This window comes from Hemitrygon akajei, chromosome 19, assembly GCF_048418815.1.
Source record: "Hemitrygon akajei chromosome 19, sHemAka1.3, whole genome shotgun sequence".
NCBI lineage: Eukaryota > Metazoa > Chordata > Chondrichthyes > Myliobatiformes > Dasyatidae > Hemitrygon > Hemitrygon akajei.
The window spans coordinates 44593056-44613466 of record NC_133142.1 but is presented as its reverse complement, the minus strand read 5'-3'; the positions used below and the strand labels follow the sequence as shown (position 1 = coordinate 44613466).

The 20411-nt window shown below is 39.9% G+C and overlaps 1 protein-coding gene across 1 annotated transcript in view; it reads right to left on the bottom strand.

Annotated features, from left to right (window-relative positions):
* Positions 1-20411, bottom strand: part of LOC140741900 (protein bassoon-like) — a 473005-nt gene that overhangs the window by 159295 nt on the left and 293299 nt on the right. Inside the window, 3 exon segments of the mRNA XM_073072438.1 lie at positions 8170-8276; positions 17361-17416; positions 19510-19608. Of these exon segments, the coding sequence (XP_072928539.1) occupies positions 17376-17416; positions 19510-19608 (140 nt within the window). The 3' untranslated portion in view covers positions 8170-8276; positions 17361-17375.

The following is a 20411-nucleotide window of genomic DNA, read 5'->3' as shown; positions in this document are numbered from 1 at the left end:
CACTCAAGGTGAGACCTCAACAGTGCCTTATCATCCCTGCATCACATCCCTGCTCTTGCATTCTGGACCTCTTGAAATGAATGCTAACATTGCATTTGCCTTCCTCACCACTGACTCAATCTGCAAGTTAACCTTGAGGGTGTTCTGTACATGGACTCCCAAGTCCCTGTGTATCTCAGATTTTTGGATTTTCTCCCTGGTTAGAAAATAGTCTGCACATTTATTTCTACTACCAAAGTGTGTGACCATGCACTTTCCAACATTGTATTTCATTTGCCACTTTCTTGTCCATTCTCCTAATCTCAGTCCTTCTGCAGCCTACCTGTTTCCTCAACACTACCTGCCTCTCCACCAATCTCCTTATCATCTGCAAACTTGATGACAAAGCCATAATTCATTGATATATAGCATAAAAAAGAAGTGCTTCCAACACCAACCCCTGAGGAACACCACTAGTCAGCGGCAGCCAACGAGAAAATTATCCTGTTATTCCCACTCACTGTCTCCTACCAATCAGCCAAAGTTCTAACCATGCCAGTAACTTCCCTGAAATACCATGAGTTCATGACTTGGTAAGCTGCCTCATGTGTGATATCTTGTCAAAGCCCTTTAAGTATCCAACTTGTAATCTCCTCAAAGAATTCCAACAGGTTTATCAGGCAGGATTTTCCCTGAAGGAAATCATGCTGATTTTGTCTTATCATGTCCTGTGTCACCAAGTACTCCATAACCCCAACCTTAATAAATAACTCCAATGTCTTCTTCAACCACTGAGGTTAGGCTAAATGGTCTATAATTTCCAAATGCACTGATACTCAGTCTGCTGGCTGCAATTTTGTCCTATCATCTACCTGCCCTTCCAGATGGTCTGACTGCACGCTAACTTTGCTTTTTTACCATTCGTCCTTTCCTGAGTCCCTTCACTCTGGTTCTTACCCACCTGCCAAGTTAGTTTAAACCTCCCCCCCCCCCCCCAAAAAGCTCGAACAAATCTGCCGGCAAGAATATTGATCCCCCTTAGGTTCAGGTGCAACTTGTCCCTTTTGTCCAGGTAATGCCTCCCCCAGAAGAGATCCAAATGATCCAAGAACTTGAAGTCCTGCCCCCACACCATCTTCTCAGCCATGCATTTATCTGCCAAATCATCCTGGCGCATGGCACAGACAGCAAGCCAGAAATTACTACCCTGGATGTCCTGCTTCTCAGCTTTCTGCCTTGCTTTCTAAATTCTCTCTTCAGGTTCTCTTTGCTTTTCCTTCCTATGACATTGGTGCCAATATGTACCAAGACATCTGGCTGCTCTCCTTCCAAATCGAAAATGCTGTGAACATCCCTGACTCTGGCACCTGGGAGGCAACACACCATATGCTGTCACATTCACGTCCACAGAATCTCCTGTCCATTCCTCTGAATATCGAGTCCCCTATCACTACTGCTCCCCTCTTCTTCTTCTTTCCCTTCTGCACCACGGACCCATGCTCAGTGCCAGTAACCTGGTCTCCATATCATTGCCCTGGGAAGTCATCTCTCATAACAGTATACTTATTGAGGAGAATGGCCACAGGGGTGCTCTGCACTAACTGCCTATTGACCTTTCCATTTCTTCTTCTGACAGACACCCAGCTAGCTACCTGCCTCTTGCAACTTAGGGGTGCCTACTTCCCTGTCGCTCTGGTCGATTATCTCCTCACTCTCTCAAACAAGCTGCTGTTCCAGATCCCTATCACTGTCTTCAAGGAGCTGCAGCTGGACTCCAACATCCGGCATGAAGAACACACAATGGCCGTTTAAGCTACAGTAAGTACCTCGACACAGAAAGAAAAAAGGAAAACATAACAGAACCTTACCCAGAGCCAACACCTCTTCTGAGCTGAAGCCTGCTTTGAGCCTTAGCCTGACGCTCCCACTCTCACAACTGGCACGCTCCCAACAATGGTTGCTCCACTTGGCCCTCCTGTACTTTTATTTACTCCTCACTGTGCTCCTCCCACCACTGATTGGGCTGCTGGAATGACACTGAACGCCCATGAAGCTCTCCTTAAGATCCTGCTGTTCACTTCCTTCCTAACTCGCTGTAACTGCTTTAAAGGACCTCGTCACTTGTCCTATCCATATCACAGGTAATAACATGTACTACAACTTTGGGCTGTTTACCTGCCCCCTCGCTTTAGGAATGCTATGGACTCGATCTGAGGTATCTCTTACCCTGGCATCTGGGAGGAAGCATATCACCTGAGAGTCTGAATCGTGTCTACAGAATCTCTTGTTCATTTACCTAAACAGTGAATCCCCTATCACTTTCTTCTTCCACCTTTCCTTTTGAGCCACAGAGCCAGAGGCAGTATTAGAGATCTAGCCACTCTGGCTCTCCCCTGGTAATTGTCCCCTTGTGGCACTGACAATTTAATGAGGAGAATAAAAACTGAAAAATAAAGGTAACTCCAAGTTATGAACTTTGAATGACATCCTCAAGTCAACAAAAGTTGAGGCCACTTAGACAATGTCGAGAATCTCTAGAATTCTCTGACTTTGGATGCTGGAGGTCACATCACTAGGGATATTTAAGGTGAAGACTGATAAATATTTGAAATATTGAGTTACTGAGGATAAAGGGAACTGTCACCGAAGAGGAGTTGAGGGCAATATTGCTCAATCATGATAGACAGAAGGATGGAAGGTCCAAGTTATCCACTCCAGCTCCTATCTTCTTGTATTCTTGATGAAGGAAGAATGAAACAGGAATCAAATTTTGGGCATTGATAACTAAAGATCTAAAGGTCTTGACACTGTTAATAATTTGTCCGTAATTTAATTATATTTAATTTTGATTTAATTACTTAAATTAACTTGTATGGCTTTCAATTGAAGGTAACTAACAGAAAAGTATGAAAATAATTTAAAAGCCTTAAACAATACTAAACTGTTAATGTCTGCCCAAGGGCCTGGGTGGGAGAGTCACAGGATACAGCACTTGGGATCTATTTGTATCTGGAAGAACTTAATCCAGGTAATAGACCTCAAGACCGGGCCGTGAGAAGAGCACAGGATAATCTCACAAAATAAAGAAAAGTTTGCAATTACTATAAAGCAGTGATTCCCAATGGGGATGGTTACATATCCTAAGGGGGCATTAAGGAAAATAGAAATCATTAGGTGGTGTTCAAGATTCTTGAGGGGAGTGGAGTGGGTAGTAAGCGGCACCCTACCTTAAGCCATGAGACCTGACCAACTATTAGTAGAGCAGGCACTTCCTAACAAAAAATGGATGAATTACTGAGCACAGGAAAAACCATAGCTCTGCACTTGTCGTTACGTGTCTAAAACTCAGCAATCTTACCCAACCTTACCAACTGAACAGACGTTATTTGGGATGCATTAAGTAGCAACATGGGTGGCTAACTGTTCCCCTTCACTCACAGCATGGAATGGGTTTGTGCAATTTAGCAGTTGGTAAGTCATGTACACTCTCTCAGCTTCCTCTATAGATCTACGGACAACAGGTCGCGCAACAATACAGTACTGGCCGGAACCAAATGGTGAAATAGAGCTAATCAGTGAACCTCCTAAGCCCGAGGATTCTTCTTGAGGTGTTCAAAGCGACTTTGGCTTCATATGTGCAGACAAGAACCAACCTTGGGGATTATGAGACCTTATGTGATTGGTCTGTAAAACCTCAGCCAGCAGCTTTTTTCAAGCATGGCAGCTCTTGAAGTAACTGCTATCAACAAAATTAAAACTCATCTATTAAACAGCAGAATCTTTCACCATGAAGAGTTTGAACGCTTACTTCTTCACGGGGAAGTGCATTAGTTGTCAAAAGGCTACTGCTTAAAACATTTCTTTGATCTTCCTGACACTGTGGTCAAAGTTTTGCTCAAAGTCAACAAGAGTTTGGGAAACAAGATTGAATTTCTACGTGGAGATATGGCATACCTAGTTGATCTGTATGACAAAATGAACATTCTAAATATGAAACTGTAGGGTGAGAATTTCAAAAACATTGGGAGAAGAATGTTCTCAGTTTCCCTGAATGGAAGAATGGCACTATCTTTCACAGATGTTGATTTGCAAGAGTACCTCTTACATCTGCAGTCAATGAAGAAGGATTTTCAGAATGCATTCAAGGATTTGAATGATCTGGAAATTCTGGACTGGGTAGTTAACCCATTTCTTTACAAGGTGGAAGAACAGGAAGGGAGCTTTGAAGAAAAAATTATCAAAATTCAGAATGATGAAGAAGCAAAAATGCTTTTCAAAAATGTTGGCTTTTGTGATATGTGGCTACACTGCCATATGAAGTGTTCTTGTTTTTGGAGAAGAGCCAAACTGCTCTTCATTGCATTTCCATCCTCCTACCTTGCTGAAAGAGGCTTTAGTGCAGTGAACCACATACTCACAAAAAAATAGAAACTGTTTGGACATTGTTACGCTTGGGGGCTGAAGATTTTTGCTGTTGCAGTTTGAACCAGATATTACAACTCTTGCTAAAAACCATGAAGCTCAAGGATCACATTGATATTGAAGCTGCTGTACAGTGCACAGGTACTGTGTACACTAGGTTTGAAGACAAATAAAACTTTAAAGCAGCATCATTTTTCTCACATAAGGGTAAAGTAGACATGTTTTTAGACTGTCTGGGTGCCAGAAAGTACATTGTGCCTAAGAGGGGCATTGGCAAGTACGAAGGTGCTTTAGGGGGGCGTTGGGCTAAAAATGACTGGGATGCACTGCTACGAAGTTTCTTGCAAGTTGTTTTGCCAAGATGGTGCCATTCCGTTAAAATGTATTGTTTTAAAATGATTACACTCTCAATTGCAAGAAAATGTGCAGATTCTGCAAATCCAAGCAACACAGAGAAAATGCAGGAGGATCTCAGCAAGCCAGGCAGCATCTATGGAAAAGAGTCCTGATGGAGTGTCTTAGCCCGTTCCGTAGATGCTGCCTGGCCTGCTGAGTTCCTCCTGCATTTTGTGTGCATCACTCTGTCAATTGATTTTATTTGAAAATTGAACCTATGGAGTGCAAGATCGCTAAGTTATATTGCCTTATATGGTCAACCTGTACAACATTATTAGAAGAGATTAATGAGGTAATGGTCTAATGTTAAGATTAAATCACCTCCCAGGTGTTTAAACCAATCACCCATTATCATGGTGAATAGTTAAACAGGAATAGTATAAATAAAAGTCAACTATATTTAAGAGGTTAAACTTCTAGACCAGCTTAACACCAAACTGCCTCCCTGCAATTCTAAAACTTTGAAGTATAGGCATAGCCAGCAGCCAATTTCCGTTAATCAAATAGTCAGAAACAGCAAATGAAAGATGACCAATTATAACTTTGACGGCATGAACCTAGAAGGATGATAGGGTAAGACTTCAGGAGAATTTCATGGATCACTAATGTGGCTTGTCAGCCATCAATATGCTTGTTAACAATACTGATGCTCAGATGGAACATTATGATGGCAGGTAATTGTCCTAGATAAAACAAAACCATTAAAATCTTTGCCCAAGCTGACACCACCCAGGGAAATAGTATAGCTGTCTGTTACAGTTAGTATGAATCACTGCTTGAAGTGAGAAGAATAAAGAGATGTGGCAGTGTGTGGACATATATCCAGATAATTGCCAAGATCTATCCCTTATACCCTAGAAGGGCTATTATTTTGATGTGGGTGGAATTGGTATCCTGATTTCATTCTCTAGGCACTGTCCAATGTAATACAAATGTAATACTTTCTTTCAGTCCATATAATGTGGAAGAAAACCATGTTTCAATGCATCAAGGTAAATTGGAAATAAATGCATTCCAAGAGTTTACTTTTTTCGCCCACTTTTAAAAAACTTGTCAATTTAACATTATCTGCAGTCTGCATAAATTAAATACAGAATATCAGAGCAGACTAATATATTTTGATTTAATTAACTATCTTTATTTAGCCTACTGGCTTTAATAAATATGGTTAATTATCCAGCTCTAAGGGTAAATCAAAACTAGAATATTGCGTTCTTACTAATTCCCCACTAGACACTTTTAATGGCATTGAAAGTTATCGTTCAGATTCAGATTCCTTGATTAAAACCAATGGGGTATCATTGCACTGTGAACTATTGTAATATTGCTACCAGCAGTGGAGATGCTCATGATGAAATAGTATGGCAACAAGTAATTTTCCCTGAGTCACATGGTTTTAATTGTAGAAAAAAATAAAAGAATGATGACAGAAAGGATGGATTCAGAGAATTTATCATTATAATTGCACAATATTCTAAGAGCGTAAGATTAAATAGCATGAAGAAAAGCCCATTTTGTTTTTCCATTCTGCTCAATCATAGAGTGGATGCATTCAGGTCAGTTTAAATCTGCACAACAAAGAAAAAAAAATTCTGAACCTTTCCTGAAGTCCAATATTTATGGAGAAAGAAGCCTACATTTCTTCCAATGTGGAATACCTGGTATTACACTTAGGTTGAATTTTAGGTCCTATTGGTATTTTGGTGGATCTTCCTCAACTTTCACATCCCTTGAATAAAAGCAGTGGGGTGTCATTGTATTGTGAACTATTGTGATATCACCACCAGCAAGTAGGGATGCTCACTATGAAACAGGATGGCTACAGTAATTTTCCCTGAGTCATGGTAGTGTAGCAGTTAGCATAACGCAGATGCAGAACCACCAGCCTGGGTTCAATTCCCATCGCTGTCTGTAAATAATTTGCACATTCTACCCATGACTGCATGGGTTACCTCCTTGTGCTCTGGCTTCCTCTGCTATACCAAAGACATACGGGTTAGTAGGTTAATTAGTAACATGGGTGTAATTTGCCAGCTTGGGCTTGTGGGCTGGAAGGGCCTGTTACAATGCTATATCTCTAAATAAATGAATAAATAAAATGAATGAATTAAAATATTTTGTTGCAACATCTTCCTATCAATTACAATATATACATAATATAATTATGTAATACCCTCCCTGCTCACAGTAAATAAATCAGTCACTAATTTAAAATATGCAGCATCCATGTTCCCATGTTGGAATAGCTTTTAATTTTTTGAATATTTTTCTAAGTAAAATAAACAAAAATGAAGAGGCTTTCTAACATTCTACATTCTCCTTGATGCAAATTCATTGTTTCATAGGGAAAATCTAGGGGAATCGTTATTTGTAAATGACTTTTGCTTTTCTTATAGAATACTTAACTAATATTGTAAAAATGTTAGTTTAATTCTTAGCAAAATAATTGAATCTTTCTGATGGAAAGACACCCTTGGCTATTATAAGTTGCAGAAAGTGCCTTTTAAGGTATATAATGACATTATAATTTCTAACACCCTTGATAGAAGAGTTTGAACTCATTTGATTTTAGTGTTGCAGAGTGCAACTTAACAATGCAACACCTGTGAGTCTGTTGGGGTCATATACTGCGTTTCGTGCTCCCAGTGTGGCCTCCTGTATATCGGAGAGACCCGACATTGATCGGGAGACCGCTAAGAATCTAAAAATTCTGGCATACGTACATTTTCAAAGGTTCATTATTTTTACACTGCAGTTAACAGAGGTGTATCAAGGTATGAAGGCATAATATCTTTACAGCAACATAAGACACAAATGAATAATCACTGTGCATATCTTCTTCTAGCTACATATCACAAAATAGTAACAATTTGGAAGTGTTTAATAGTGATTTGCAGTTTAGGACCTAATAAATCTGCATCACCAACTCTTTCTCAGCAGCTATATAAAAAATAAAAAAAGCTATTCCCATATAAAAAGGTTATTTCAAATTAAGATGCAATATTATAATAGATTTGAATAGGATTCTATTAAAATTGTATTTGCAAAGCATTGTATCCTTCACATTGTAGATGTTAAAGTAACATTTCATTACATTTGCTGGTATTATAGCAGTTCTGTACAGATATCATTAAGATACAGAGTTCACAATTATCTTACTTTTTAAACTCCATAACTTGAATGCTTACAAGTCTTTGAGAAATTAATAATGATGCTATCAATTCTTAATAAAAGCTAACAGCACTTTCCAGGTTTAGTAAAACCCATCAGTCCTGTTGGTAATTTGCGGTCCTTATATACATAATTGCTTGAATTAGACAGCTCCACGAGAAACAGAAACAAAACTATTTGGAAGTGATTCCATCTACTCACCAGTATACACAGAGTCCCATGCTCTTATGTTTCTTGTTGAATGTATTCTGATTCTTCATAGGTTTTTCCAGTATGATACACCTCTCTTCAATCCCACACTAACTTCCCTGAAGCCATTCAGGAAGAAATAAAACAGACTTGTCAATAGACTTGAACAAACACCCCACAAAAATTAATATCAAAGCATGTGAGACTAATGATACTTAAAGCAATAAAACATTCAAAGATATAGTATTGTCACAGAAACCATATATGCAGACATTTCTGTCAAAAATTGACTCATAATTTTTGATTATCTGTCCTGTCATCAGTTTCTTTCTTTCTGTTATATTTTAAGGTTAAAGATAGAAGTTCAGTTGCAGGAAGTGCCTTAGGTCATTTGTTGAAAATTTTGTGCCTGACAGTATTTATTTTGCTCCTTTTCTTCCTACATATCTTGCAAAAATAAGGCATGGAGCTCAATTTAAAAATCAGGCTTGCACGATTTTCTAATTATCCTTTCTATGGTTTGACATATGTTAATGCAGCAAATAATATGTTGCTTTAATCCAAAAAAGGAATTGTTAAATCTGTAACTAATGCAAATCCAGTTTTAATCAACTTTTTTATCCAGATCTCCCAAATAATATGGCAGTTTATATATAGTATAGATTTTAGAAACATAGAACACCTACAGCACAATACAGACCCTTCGGCCCACAAGGTTGTGCCGAACATGTCCCTACCATAGAAATTACTAGGCTTACCTATAGCCCTCTATTTTTCTAAGCTCCATGTACCAATCCAAAAGTCTCTTAAAAGACCCTATCATATCCGCCTCCACCACCACTGCCGGCAGCCCATTGCATGCACTCATCACTCTCTGAGTAAAAAACTTACCCCTGACATCTCCTCTGTACCTACTCCCCAGCACCTTAAACCTGTGTCCTCTTGTGGCAACTTTTTCAGCCCTGGGAAAAAGCCTCTGACTATCCACACGGTCAATGCCTGTCATCATCTTATACACCTCTATCAGGTCACCTCTCATCCTCCGTCACTCCAAGGAGAAAAGGCTAAGTTCAGTTTTAGAAGAGTTTAAAACAGTTTTATGAACTTGTGTAGGTGAGGCCAGATATCTGGCTTACATCCAAGAGGCAAAGATGGGAATGAATGGGGATTTTCTGGTTGGTAGCCAGTGACCAGTATAAGTTAGCCGATGACACACTGTTGTTGGCATAATTTCACATGGTGACCAGGAGGCATACAGAAGCAAGATCGATCAGGTGACTGAGTGGTTTTGCAATAACAGCCTTGCACTCAACATCAGTGAGACCAAGGAATTGATTGTGAACTTCAGGAAGGGGAAGTTGAGAGAACACACACCAATCCTCATCAAGGGATCACAGTGGAAAGGGTGAGCAGTTTCAAGTTCATGGGTGTCAACATCTACGAGGATCTATCCTGGGCCCAACATATTGATGAATTACAAAGTAAACATGATAGGAGCTTTATTTCATTAGGAGTTTGAGGAGAATTGGACTGTTAGCAGACACTTGCAAATTTCCACAGACGTACTGTGGAGAGCTTTCTAACTGGTTGTATCATCATCTGGTATGGAGGGGCCACTGCACAAGATCAGAAAAAACTCCAAAAAGTTGTAAATTTAGCCAGTTCCATCATGGGCACCATTCCCCCAGCATCCAGGACAGCTTCAAAAGGCTATGCATCAAGAAAGTAGCATCCATTATTAAGGAACCCCATCACCCATCAGGAACACACATACTCAGGAATTCAAAAACAGCTTCTTCCCCTCCACTATCAGATTTCTGAATGGACAATAAACCCATGCAAACCATCTCACTTATGTTTTCGCATTATTTATTTAATTATATATATATATATATATATATACACACACACACTTCTTATTGTAATTCAGTGCTTTATTATGTATTGCAATATAGTATTGCTGTAAAACAACAAATTTCATGACATATACAAGTAATATTAAAACTGATTCTGACTGTTCCACAGGGGGTCCATGTTAAGACTGCTTCTTTTCACGTCATATATAAATGATTTGGATGACAGAATTGATGGCCTTGTGGCCAAGCATGTGGATGATAGAAAGACAGGTGGAGGAGCAGGTAGTGTTGAGTAAACTGGGAGTCTGCAAAATAACTTGGACAGATTAGGAGAAGATTTGGCAGATGGACTATGGTATAGGGAAGTGTATGGACATGCACTTTGGTAAAAGGAATAAAGTATAGACTACTTTATAAACAGGGAGCAAATTCAGAAATCAGAGGTACAAAGGGACTTGGGAGTCCTTGTGCAGGATTCTCTGAAGGTTCATTTGCAAGTTGAATTGGCGAAAGAAAAGCAAATTCAAAGTTAGCAATTAATTCGAGAGGACTAGAATATAAAAGCAAGGATGTTACGCTGAGGCTTTATAAGGCATTGGTCAGACCACATTTGGAGTATTGTGTGCAGTTTTGGACCCCTTATCTATGAAAAGATATACTGGTGTTGGAAAGGGTCCAGAGGAGGTTCACAAGAATCATTCCAGGTATGAAAGGGATAATGCATGACATGTTTGAAGGCTTTGGAGTTGAAAGAATGAGGCAGTGACTCACTGAATCTTTTCAAATATTGAAAGATCTAGATAGAGTGGATATGGAGAGGGTCTTATACTGCAGGAGTCTAGGAACAGCAAATACAGCCTCAAAATAGAAAGATGTCACTTCAGAGCAGAGATGAGGAAGAAATTCTGTAGCCAAAGGGTGGTGAATCTGTGGAATACATGGCAACAGAGAGCTGTGGTGGCCAAGTCATTGAGTATATTTAAAGTAGAGGTTGATAGTTTCTAGAATAAAGGAGATGTCCTCCTTTTTCAAAGAAGGGGGCTCTCCGTCCTCCACCATCAACACTGCTCTCAACCACACCTTTTCCATTTCATGCACGTCTGCGCTTACCTCATCCTCCCACCACCCTACCAGGGATAAGGTTCCCCTTGTCCTCACCTACCACCCCACTAGCCTCCACGTCCGGCCCAGATTTTTCTGAAACTTCTGCCACCTCCAACTGCGTCCCACCACCAAGCACATCTTTCCCTCCCCCCAACTTTTTGCGTTCCGCAGGGATTGCTCCCTATGCAACTCCCTTAACCATTCATCCCTGCCCACTGATCACCCTCCTGGCATTTATCCTTGCAAGTGGAACAAATGCTATATCTGCCCCTTCACCTCCTCCCTCACTACCATTCAGGGCCCTAAACAATCCTTCCAGGTGAGGCGACCCTTCACTTGTGAGTCTGTTGGGGTCATATACTGCGTACAGTGCTCCCAGTGTGGCCTCCTGTATATCGGAGAGACCCAACATTGATCGGGAGACCACTTAGCCGAGCATCTACACTCCATCCACCAGAAAAAGCGTGATCTCTCAGCAGCCACCTATTTTAATTCCACTTCTGATTCTCATTCCGATATGTCCATCCATGGCCTCCTCCGTTGTCGTGATGAAGCCATATTAAGGCTGGAGGAACAACACCTTATATTCATGCCACTAACCTGATGGCATGAACATTGATTTTGCAAACTTCTAGTAATTCCTCCACACACCCTTCCCCTTCGCCATTTCCCATCCCTTTTTCCCTCCTTCACCTTATCTCTTTGCCTACCCATCACCTCCCTCTGGTTCTCCACTCCCTTTTCTTTCTTCCATGGCCTTCTGTCTCTTGCACCAAACAACTTCCCAGCTTTTTACTTCACCCCTCCCACTCCAAGTTTCACCTATCACCTAGTATTTTCCTCTCCCCTTCCCCCCACATTTTAAATCTACTCCTCAGCTTTTTTATCTCCAGTCCTGCTGAAGGGTTTTGGCTTGAAACGTCAACTGTACTTTTTTCCATAGATGCCGCCTGGCCTGCTGAGTTCCTCCAGCAGTTTGTGTGTGTTGATAGTTTCTTGGTTATTAAGGTTGTCAAAGGTTACAAAAAGGCAGGAGAATGGGGTTGAGAGGGATAATAAATCAGCCATAATGGAGTGACAGGGTCAACTCGATGGGCCAACTGGCTTAATTCTGCTCCTATGCCATAAGCAAAATATTTTGCATAACAACCCAAATATACTCATTTGAGGCTAAAGCCTATGACTGTATGGTTCGGGCACCAGCACTATAATCCAGTCATTTTTATCAATCTCTATTGTTGAAGAAGAAGATGGTGCTGGTGAACCATGGTGACATGTTGCGGGCTATGTACAAAAGCTCTAAATCTACCTCTTCTGTATTAATGTCACTGCAATCTGCAGCCAGTAATTACCCTTTAAGCAGGACCTCGCCCAGAAACATCAAAAGTTTGTTCATTTCCATTGATGCTGCCCGACCATTTTGTGTGTATTACTTTGGGTTTCCAGCATCTGCAGAATTTCCTGTGTTTATAATTTGTTCTCTTGAACCATCTTAATTAACTGGTGATTTCATGATCTTCTGAAAGACTCAGTGGATTTAACTCTCAAGCATGCAGGTACAGACTTTAAACAGATGCAGCTACTGTACATCGCAATGGCTGGAAGAGAGGGAGGAGGGGGGACTCTAAACCAGACTGAAATATCAAGCAATGAAATTTCCCCTACCCAGTATCTTGGTAGTAAATGTACAGTTACTGGAGAACAAGATTATGGACCCAAGAGCATGAATGCTGTATTGGAGGGAAATAAGGAATTGTTGCATCCTGTGTTTCATGGAGACATGGCTGTCCTCAGACATGCTAGATGCATCAGTAATACCTGGAGGCTTCTTGATGCACAGGATTGACTGAACTGCCAATTCAGAGAAAGTCGGGCTCTATATTTCATGATAAAGTCTTTGTGGTGCTCAGGTGTGGCGGTTTTGTCGTACTCTTGTTTCCCTGACATGGAACATCTAATGATTAAGTGCAAACAGCTCTTCTTACCAGGAAGGTTCTCCTCCATGATCTTCATCACAGTTTACATGTCACCAAAAGCCATGTTAATCAGGTACTCAAGATACTGAATGCTGCCATCACCAAACAAGAAAAAGCTCACCCTAATGCATTTCATATCATAGTCAGGGGCTTCAATTAGGCTTCTTTGAAAAAATCTCTGCCTAATTATCATCAGCATATAACGTGCAGCACCAGGGGTCCCAACACACTTGACCACCGCTATGCTATAATATGGAATGCCTACCGTTCTCAGCCTAGACTATATTTCGGGATATCTGATCACTTGGCTGTCCTTCTCCTACCTGAATACAGGTTAAAGAGCAAGGCCCCAGACATAAGGACAACAAAGACGTGGTTTTGGGAGGTAGATCAGCGGATATAAGATTGCTTTGGGTCAGCAGAATGGGCCTTTTCAAGGAACTAATTAGAAGATCTGAATGAATGTACTATGGTTGTTACAGACTTCACAAATATAGTCATAGACGAGTGTGTCCCCATAAAATCATTCAAAGTTTTCCCTTATCAGAAGCACTGGATCCACAATCTGCTGAGGGCCAAATCAGTAAAATACAAAAGGTTCAGGTATGATCTCCAGCAAGGCAACTCACGTGTGGAGTTCCAAACCAAATGTGAATCACTGAAAGATGCTCGATAGCTGTTGCAGGGCTGGAATGCTATTACCTCTTACAATGGGCAAACCAATTGACATAAGGGACAAGACTTTGCTCCTGAATGACCTCAATCCCTACTTTGCTCACTTTGACCGTAGCAGCTCAGACACCCAGAGCCTCCAATGACACTGTGATTTCGATCTCTGTGGCTGATGTGAAAGCATCCTTCAGGGTGGTGAACCCACAAAAAGCATCCAGCCCAGATGGGGCATGAGGGTGAGTACTAAATACCTGTGCTGGTCAACTGGCTGGAGTGTTCACCGATATCTTTAACCTGCATCGGCAGTCGGAGGTACCCAATGGCTTCAATTATACTCTTACCTTAGAAGAATGTGCTAACCTGCCTCATTGACGATCATCCAATCATGCTTATATCTACTGTGATGAAGTACTTTGAGAAGCTGGTGATAAAAACATATCAATTCCTGCCTGAGAAGTGACTTGGATCTGCTACAATTTGCCTACTGACACTTCCACAGCATGTGCCACTTCATAGGCTCTTCACGCAACCCTGAAAACATCAGGATATCAAAGATGCATGCACCAGGATTCCCTTTATTGACTAGAGCTCGACATTCAATACTAACATCCCCCTCCCAAAAATTAATGAGTAAGCTTCACGATCTTGGCCTCAATAACTCCATGTGCAATTGGATCCTCCATTTCCTGACTTGCAGGCCCGTCAGTTCGGATTGGCAACATCTCCTCCACAATCTCCATCAGCACAGGTGCACCACAAGGTTGTGTGCTTAGCCCCCTGCTCTACTCACTTTACACTTATGACTGTATGGCTAAGCACAGTTTCAATGCCATATTTAATTTTGGTGAAGGCACCACTGTCATTGGTGCAATCAAAGGTGTGAGATTCAAAATCTGTCTGAATGGTGCCCCACCAACAACCTCTCCCTCAATGTCAGCAAGACCAAGGAGCTGATTATTGACTTCAGGAGGAAAAAATGGAGGTCCATGAGCCAGTCCTCATCGGGGAATCAGAGGTGGAGAGGGTCAGCAACCTTAAGTTCCTCAGTGTTATCATTTCAGAGGATCTATCCTGCACCCAGCACACAAATGCAATTACGAAGAAAGCACAGCAGCACCTCTACTTCCTTAGAAGTTTGTGAGGATTCGGCATGACATCTAAATCTTTGACAAACTTCCATAGATGTGTGGTGGAGAGCACATTGAGGGGCTGCATCACAGCCTCCATATGGAATTACCAATGTCATTGAACTGAAAATCCTACAAAATGCACGCAGTCCATCATGGGTAAAGCACTCCCCACATCTACAGGGAGTGCTGTTGCAGGAAAGCAGCATCCACCATCAATGTCCCCTCCACCCAGGCCATGCTCTCTTCTCACTTCTGCCATCGAGAAGGAGGTACAGGAGCCTCAGAACACACACCACCAGATTCAGCAACAGTTATTACCGCTCAACCATCAGGTTCTTGAACCGGAGGTGATAACTTCATTCAACTTCACTTACTCCAACACAGAACAATCTCCACAACCTATAAACTCAGTTTCAAGGACTCTCATCTCATATTCTTGAGATTTATTGCTTATTTCTTTATTATTATTTTTTTTTCTCTTTTATATATGCATAGTTTGATGTCCTTTGAACATTGGTTGTTTGTCATTTTGGGTGCAACCTTTGATTCTACAGTATTGTGTTCTTGGATTTACTGTGTCTGCAAGAAGTGAACCTCAGGGTTGTCTCTGGTGGCATATGTACTTTGACAATAAATTTACATGAACTTTGAATCCATGGGTGGATAGGCATACATCTCAATCTTAATATTTTAAATGGATGTCAAAATAATATATAATTTCATCTTGAACAAGAACAGAAAAATCTGGTGACCTCTGCTGGGTTTTATGCTCTGGAATTAAAGTTTAGGAGAATTGGTAATCCTCATATGTGCCATAGGCACATAACACTCAAAACTCTGAAACCTAGAAGACTGCGAAAAATCCTAGCCTTGAAAGACACCCCATCCTCTCCCTGCCTCCATGTTATGTCCTCCCCGAAAAATCTCACATCAAAAATAATGCATTCATCAGACTTACAGGTCTGTCACTACATTTCCATTGTAGTCACATCGGGCACACTAAACCAACAATGGAATTTTGAGGTGGAGACCTCTAGGCATATTCCTGGCATTAAAGAACAGCACCTTGGGCAATGCTGCTGCTCAATGTCCCATTGATCTGGTCTGATCATATGACATCACTGAATCCTGATCTCCAGTGATGTCATTGTGGTCCGCTGGGTCCTGCAGTTTCACTCCCCCTGCCCCCAAATCACAAAGATATGTTGGGCATGCGTTTAATTGACTACGGTAAATTTCTCATTGTATACACGGGTAGTAGGAAAATCAGGTGGATACGATTTTGATAAGTAGTACTTGATACTTGATAAGTAGTGGAAAGGGGCTAATGGGAGTTCTCTGGGGTTGGTACTCAATGGATCAAATAACTTCCCATTATGCTTCAAGAAAAGTTGAAGAAGATTAGAATGCAACTAAAGACATTGTAATTGCAACAGAGCAGATCTGGCAAGTTATAGGAAACAATTCAAGAACATACTAGAGAAAAATAACTACTAAATTTTTTTATCTTTTTAAAAGATTCTATATTCATTTTTGGTACCAATGAACCTTTAGTGGTTTAATGGGTCTGTAGTCAAACCTTTGTAAATAATGACACTAGTTAAGCTAATGGTAAGACCTTTTCCACAGATCTGGCTTTAGTTCATGGTATTACTACTTTACCATATATTCAGGTATTAATCATCTATTTAGTGAATTTTGCTCCCAGTTTGTTCTATATTGTCTTGTTCTGAAATCAAGTTTTAATTTGGAAGAATTACTATTTTACATATCAGTAAATTTCTCTTAAATTTGGTACCTTTTATGACTGTGAAGCGCATGGTTTTCCTTCATAAACTAAATACAAAATCCAAATATATTGACTGGCAGGAGCAGTACTTTGCTGCACAGTGATGGTTGCAGATGTGAACTCTCCTGATCTGGCAACGTACTCTGCACTCTGCTTGTAGAATTAATCATTGGCCTGAAATGATTCCATGTCTTTGATGCAGAAATTGTTGTTAATTCTAAGAGAGCTTTTGCCACCTGGTGCAAGTCATCATTTGTTTTTCACATATAAGGTCTTGTGTGTCATGTGACTAACCAGCTTTTACTCATCTTCCATAATTCTTTCCACTTACTAGCTGCATGACCACATCCTTAGATTTTACTGAACTCATCTTCCTCTGACCACATCTCATGCAATAGGATCCATCATCCTATTGATTTCCTGAATCCAGATCATACAAGTCAGATTCATGAGAGGTACTAAAAGACTACTAAAGTCATGTAAGTCCTATTTTGTAGAAATCATTGCATTCAGGGTATCAGGGAAAAAAGAAAATCAAAGTGATTTAGACGAATACTATATGCATCCTTGAAAATAACAGGCTGAGATTAATCATAAACCATACAAATATCTGTGTAGGATGACAAAACATTTTCTCTTAGCCATTCACCAGATGCAAAAGACACTTTCCACGTACCTTACAACAGTGCGATCACCAAAATGAAGTTAATTTCCGGCCAAAAGAAGCAATGCCTACACAAAGATGAAAAATACAATCGTCAGTTTTCTACTCATTCAACTATAACCTGAGTTGAATGATAAACAGTAAGTCTAAAACTGGAAGAAGTCCAACGTAATAATTAAACATTTCAGACAGCTCCTGTTAGATAATTACCCACTGTGCAACTTCAGTCAAAAGAGCAGATCATGTATGGTTTGATATAACAAGAAAGAGCATTATGATTAACAATTAATAAATGAAACAATGCACTTTTGATTTGAAAAGTGACAGAAATTAGCGGTTATGTCAAAACCCCCTCAGAACTCCAATGTTCCAGCATCATAGTTACATTCATATTTTTATAATCAGGCCTATAGTCACAAATAAATCATTCTGTCAAGAACCTAATCATGCTAAAGTTGCATGTCTGATCAAGGTCTAATTTCAAGAGTCAATAACCAAGACCTCTACACTTCGTTGAGATTTTTCAGAACAAGCTACATTGTGAATGCTAATCATTGAAACACTGGGTTTAAGTACCACTAAAATTGCCAATCAAAGCAAACAGAGCAGAGAAAAAAACTTGACACAATTCCATGATATTCATCGGTTTCTGAATAAAGGTTCTGCAGACCTCACAGATTAATTTGATCATATTTATTTTTTCCCAATAAGTAAAACAATGGTATAAAAGAGGTGGCTGCAGAAATAGTGGATGCACTGATGATCACATTCCAAAACCCCCTAAGGTTCTAAACTGACTCTGTCCTAGGTTTGGAGCACTGTATGTTATGTATGTGGGTGGGTAGATGGATGGGAGGGAGGAAAGGGGCTTGTTTTGCTGAGGTTGTTTTGTTGACGTTGTTCTGCTGAACACTGTGAACATGCTGTTGAGGCCGGAATGTGTGGCAACACTTGCAGGCTGCCCCCAGCACATCCTTAGGTTGTGTTGGTTGTTAATTCAAACAATACATTTCACTGCAGACACACAAGAGATTCTCCAGGTGCTGGAAATCCAGAGCAACACACACAAAATGCTGTGGGAACTTAGCAGGTCAGGACTATCTATGGAAATAACTAAACAGTCAATGTTTCCTTCATCAGGACTGAAAAAGGAGAAAGAAGGATATTTCACTGTATGTTTTGATGTATAAATGATAAAACTGAATCTGAATGGAAAACAGCAAATGAAATACCACTGTTCAAAAAAGGAGAGAGAGAGAGAGGGGGGGAAAATGAAAATACAGGCTATAAATCAGAGAAAGAGTATGGAATCCATTAGTAAGAAAGTGATAATTTTACACTTACAGTCAACATAATGTGAAAGGAAAATAACATAACCAATGTATAAGAGATATATAAGGGAAATAAAGGATCAGTCCAAATAAAATCAATAATATGTCATATCAATGTTACTACAGAAGATAAAGTTCATGGACAGAGGGTTCTCTTTGGAAGGATTCACTAAGAGTAACCTAGATGTGAAGATTGGGTAGTTTTACTGGATTTTTACTTCATTGTCTACAGGAATCAGAATAATTATGAGAATCCATTGCTTCACTGGTATAACTGGGCAAGATAAATCAAGTATATGATTCCCTATCACTGTTGTTAAGAAGGAGCAAACTCAATGAAATGAATGTTTTTCACTGACTACTATAAGGAGGTGGAACCAAAACAGATTTACACTACAGATGACTCTACTAAACCTACTATCCTGCCGAAGGGTCTCGGCCCGAAACATCAACTGTACATTTTTTCCATAGGTGCTGCCTGGCCTGCTGAGTTCCTCCATCATTCTGTGTATGATGCTGTTAATAGGTCTTAATGTCAGAAAAAGAAATGCATGATTCTTCCATAATCATTTTCTTAAATTCTTAACCAGTATAATATTACAGGTATACATTCAAATACAGATTTCTTGCTCAGTTATCACCATAAGAAGTAAAACTTCTGTATGTTATACATATAGCTCGAAAGGAGAGGGAAATTTGAAAGCAGTTGAGATATAACTTGGAAGTAATGGAAAATAACAGGATTTTCTGACAAACTTGACACGTAACTTTGATGAACAATTGGCATTACAATGATATTTCTGTCCCTTCCTATATAACAGTATTTTTACCTTCAGTCAGCTTCCCAGCCTGCTCAGCAGCTCCACCAGGCAACATTTTGGAAACAAATGCTCCAATGTCACCTTCTTTCTCTTCACCTGCTTTTTGACCTGTTGTCAAAGCAAAAAAAAGAGGAAACAAAACATTTACAATTTGTTGCAAATTCCAACTCCTCCATAAATTATTTCCTTGCATTAGATGACTCAGTTGGTGACAGGATTTTAGCTGCACCTGAACCCGTTTTCAGTACCATTTCATGGCCACAAATACAATTTCCAACAGAGATTCGTGTTAAGAATGTTTCTCATTGCTCATGTTTGAAGACAACCCTTTCTGAACTCCAGTTACGAACACATGACTCAGAACAAGTCAAGCATTTCATACAGTCTTTGTGGTTCTTTATTTCATCCTGTCTTTCAATTTACTTTCAGGAATTCTCCAGAGTAAACCCAGACAGGATGACCAGCACACTCATTAAAGAGTCAAACAAAAGGCAAAGTTAATATGGAAATACTATATTGTCATGTAACGGTAACCTTAGGCCTTAAAACTCTGAAATTATGGACAACTTTAAAGACACGGCAAAGTGATGTTATCAACATAGAATTCATGGCACTTTTCTACTTAAAATGGCAAAGGAGATGGACATTCCAATATTGACAATAGTTCCAAAATTTTCAAAAAGGAATTAGAGCAAAGTTACAAAAACAAAGCTTTTTTAAACGTCTGAATTAAGATGTGATGAACAATGTAAAGATTTAGCTCTTGTTAATGGAATCCATTTCCATGAAGGATATTGCATCTTAAGGAAATGGACAAATAAGTGTTTATGGAACCAAAATAGCGAACAGGGAAGATCACAGTCTCCAGGATCTCATGACTAATGGGATCAGAATTTGGAAAAAAATTCTGA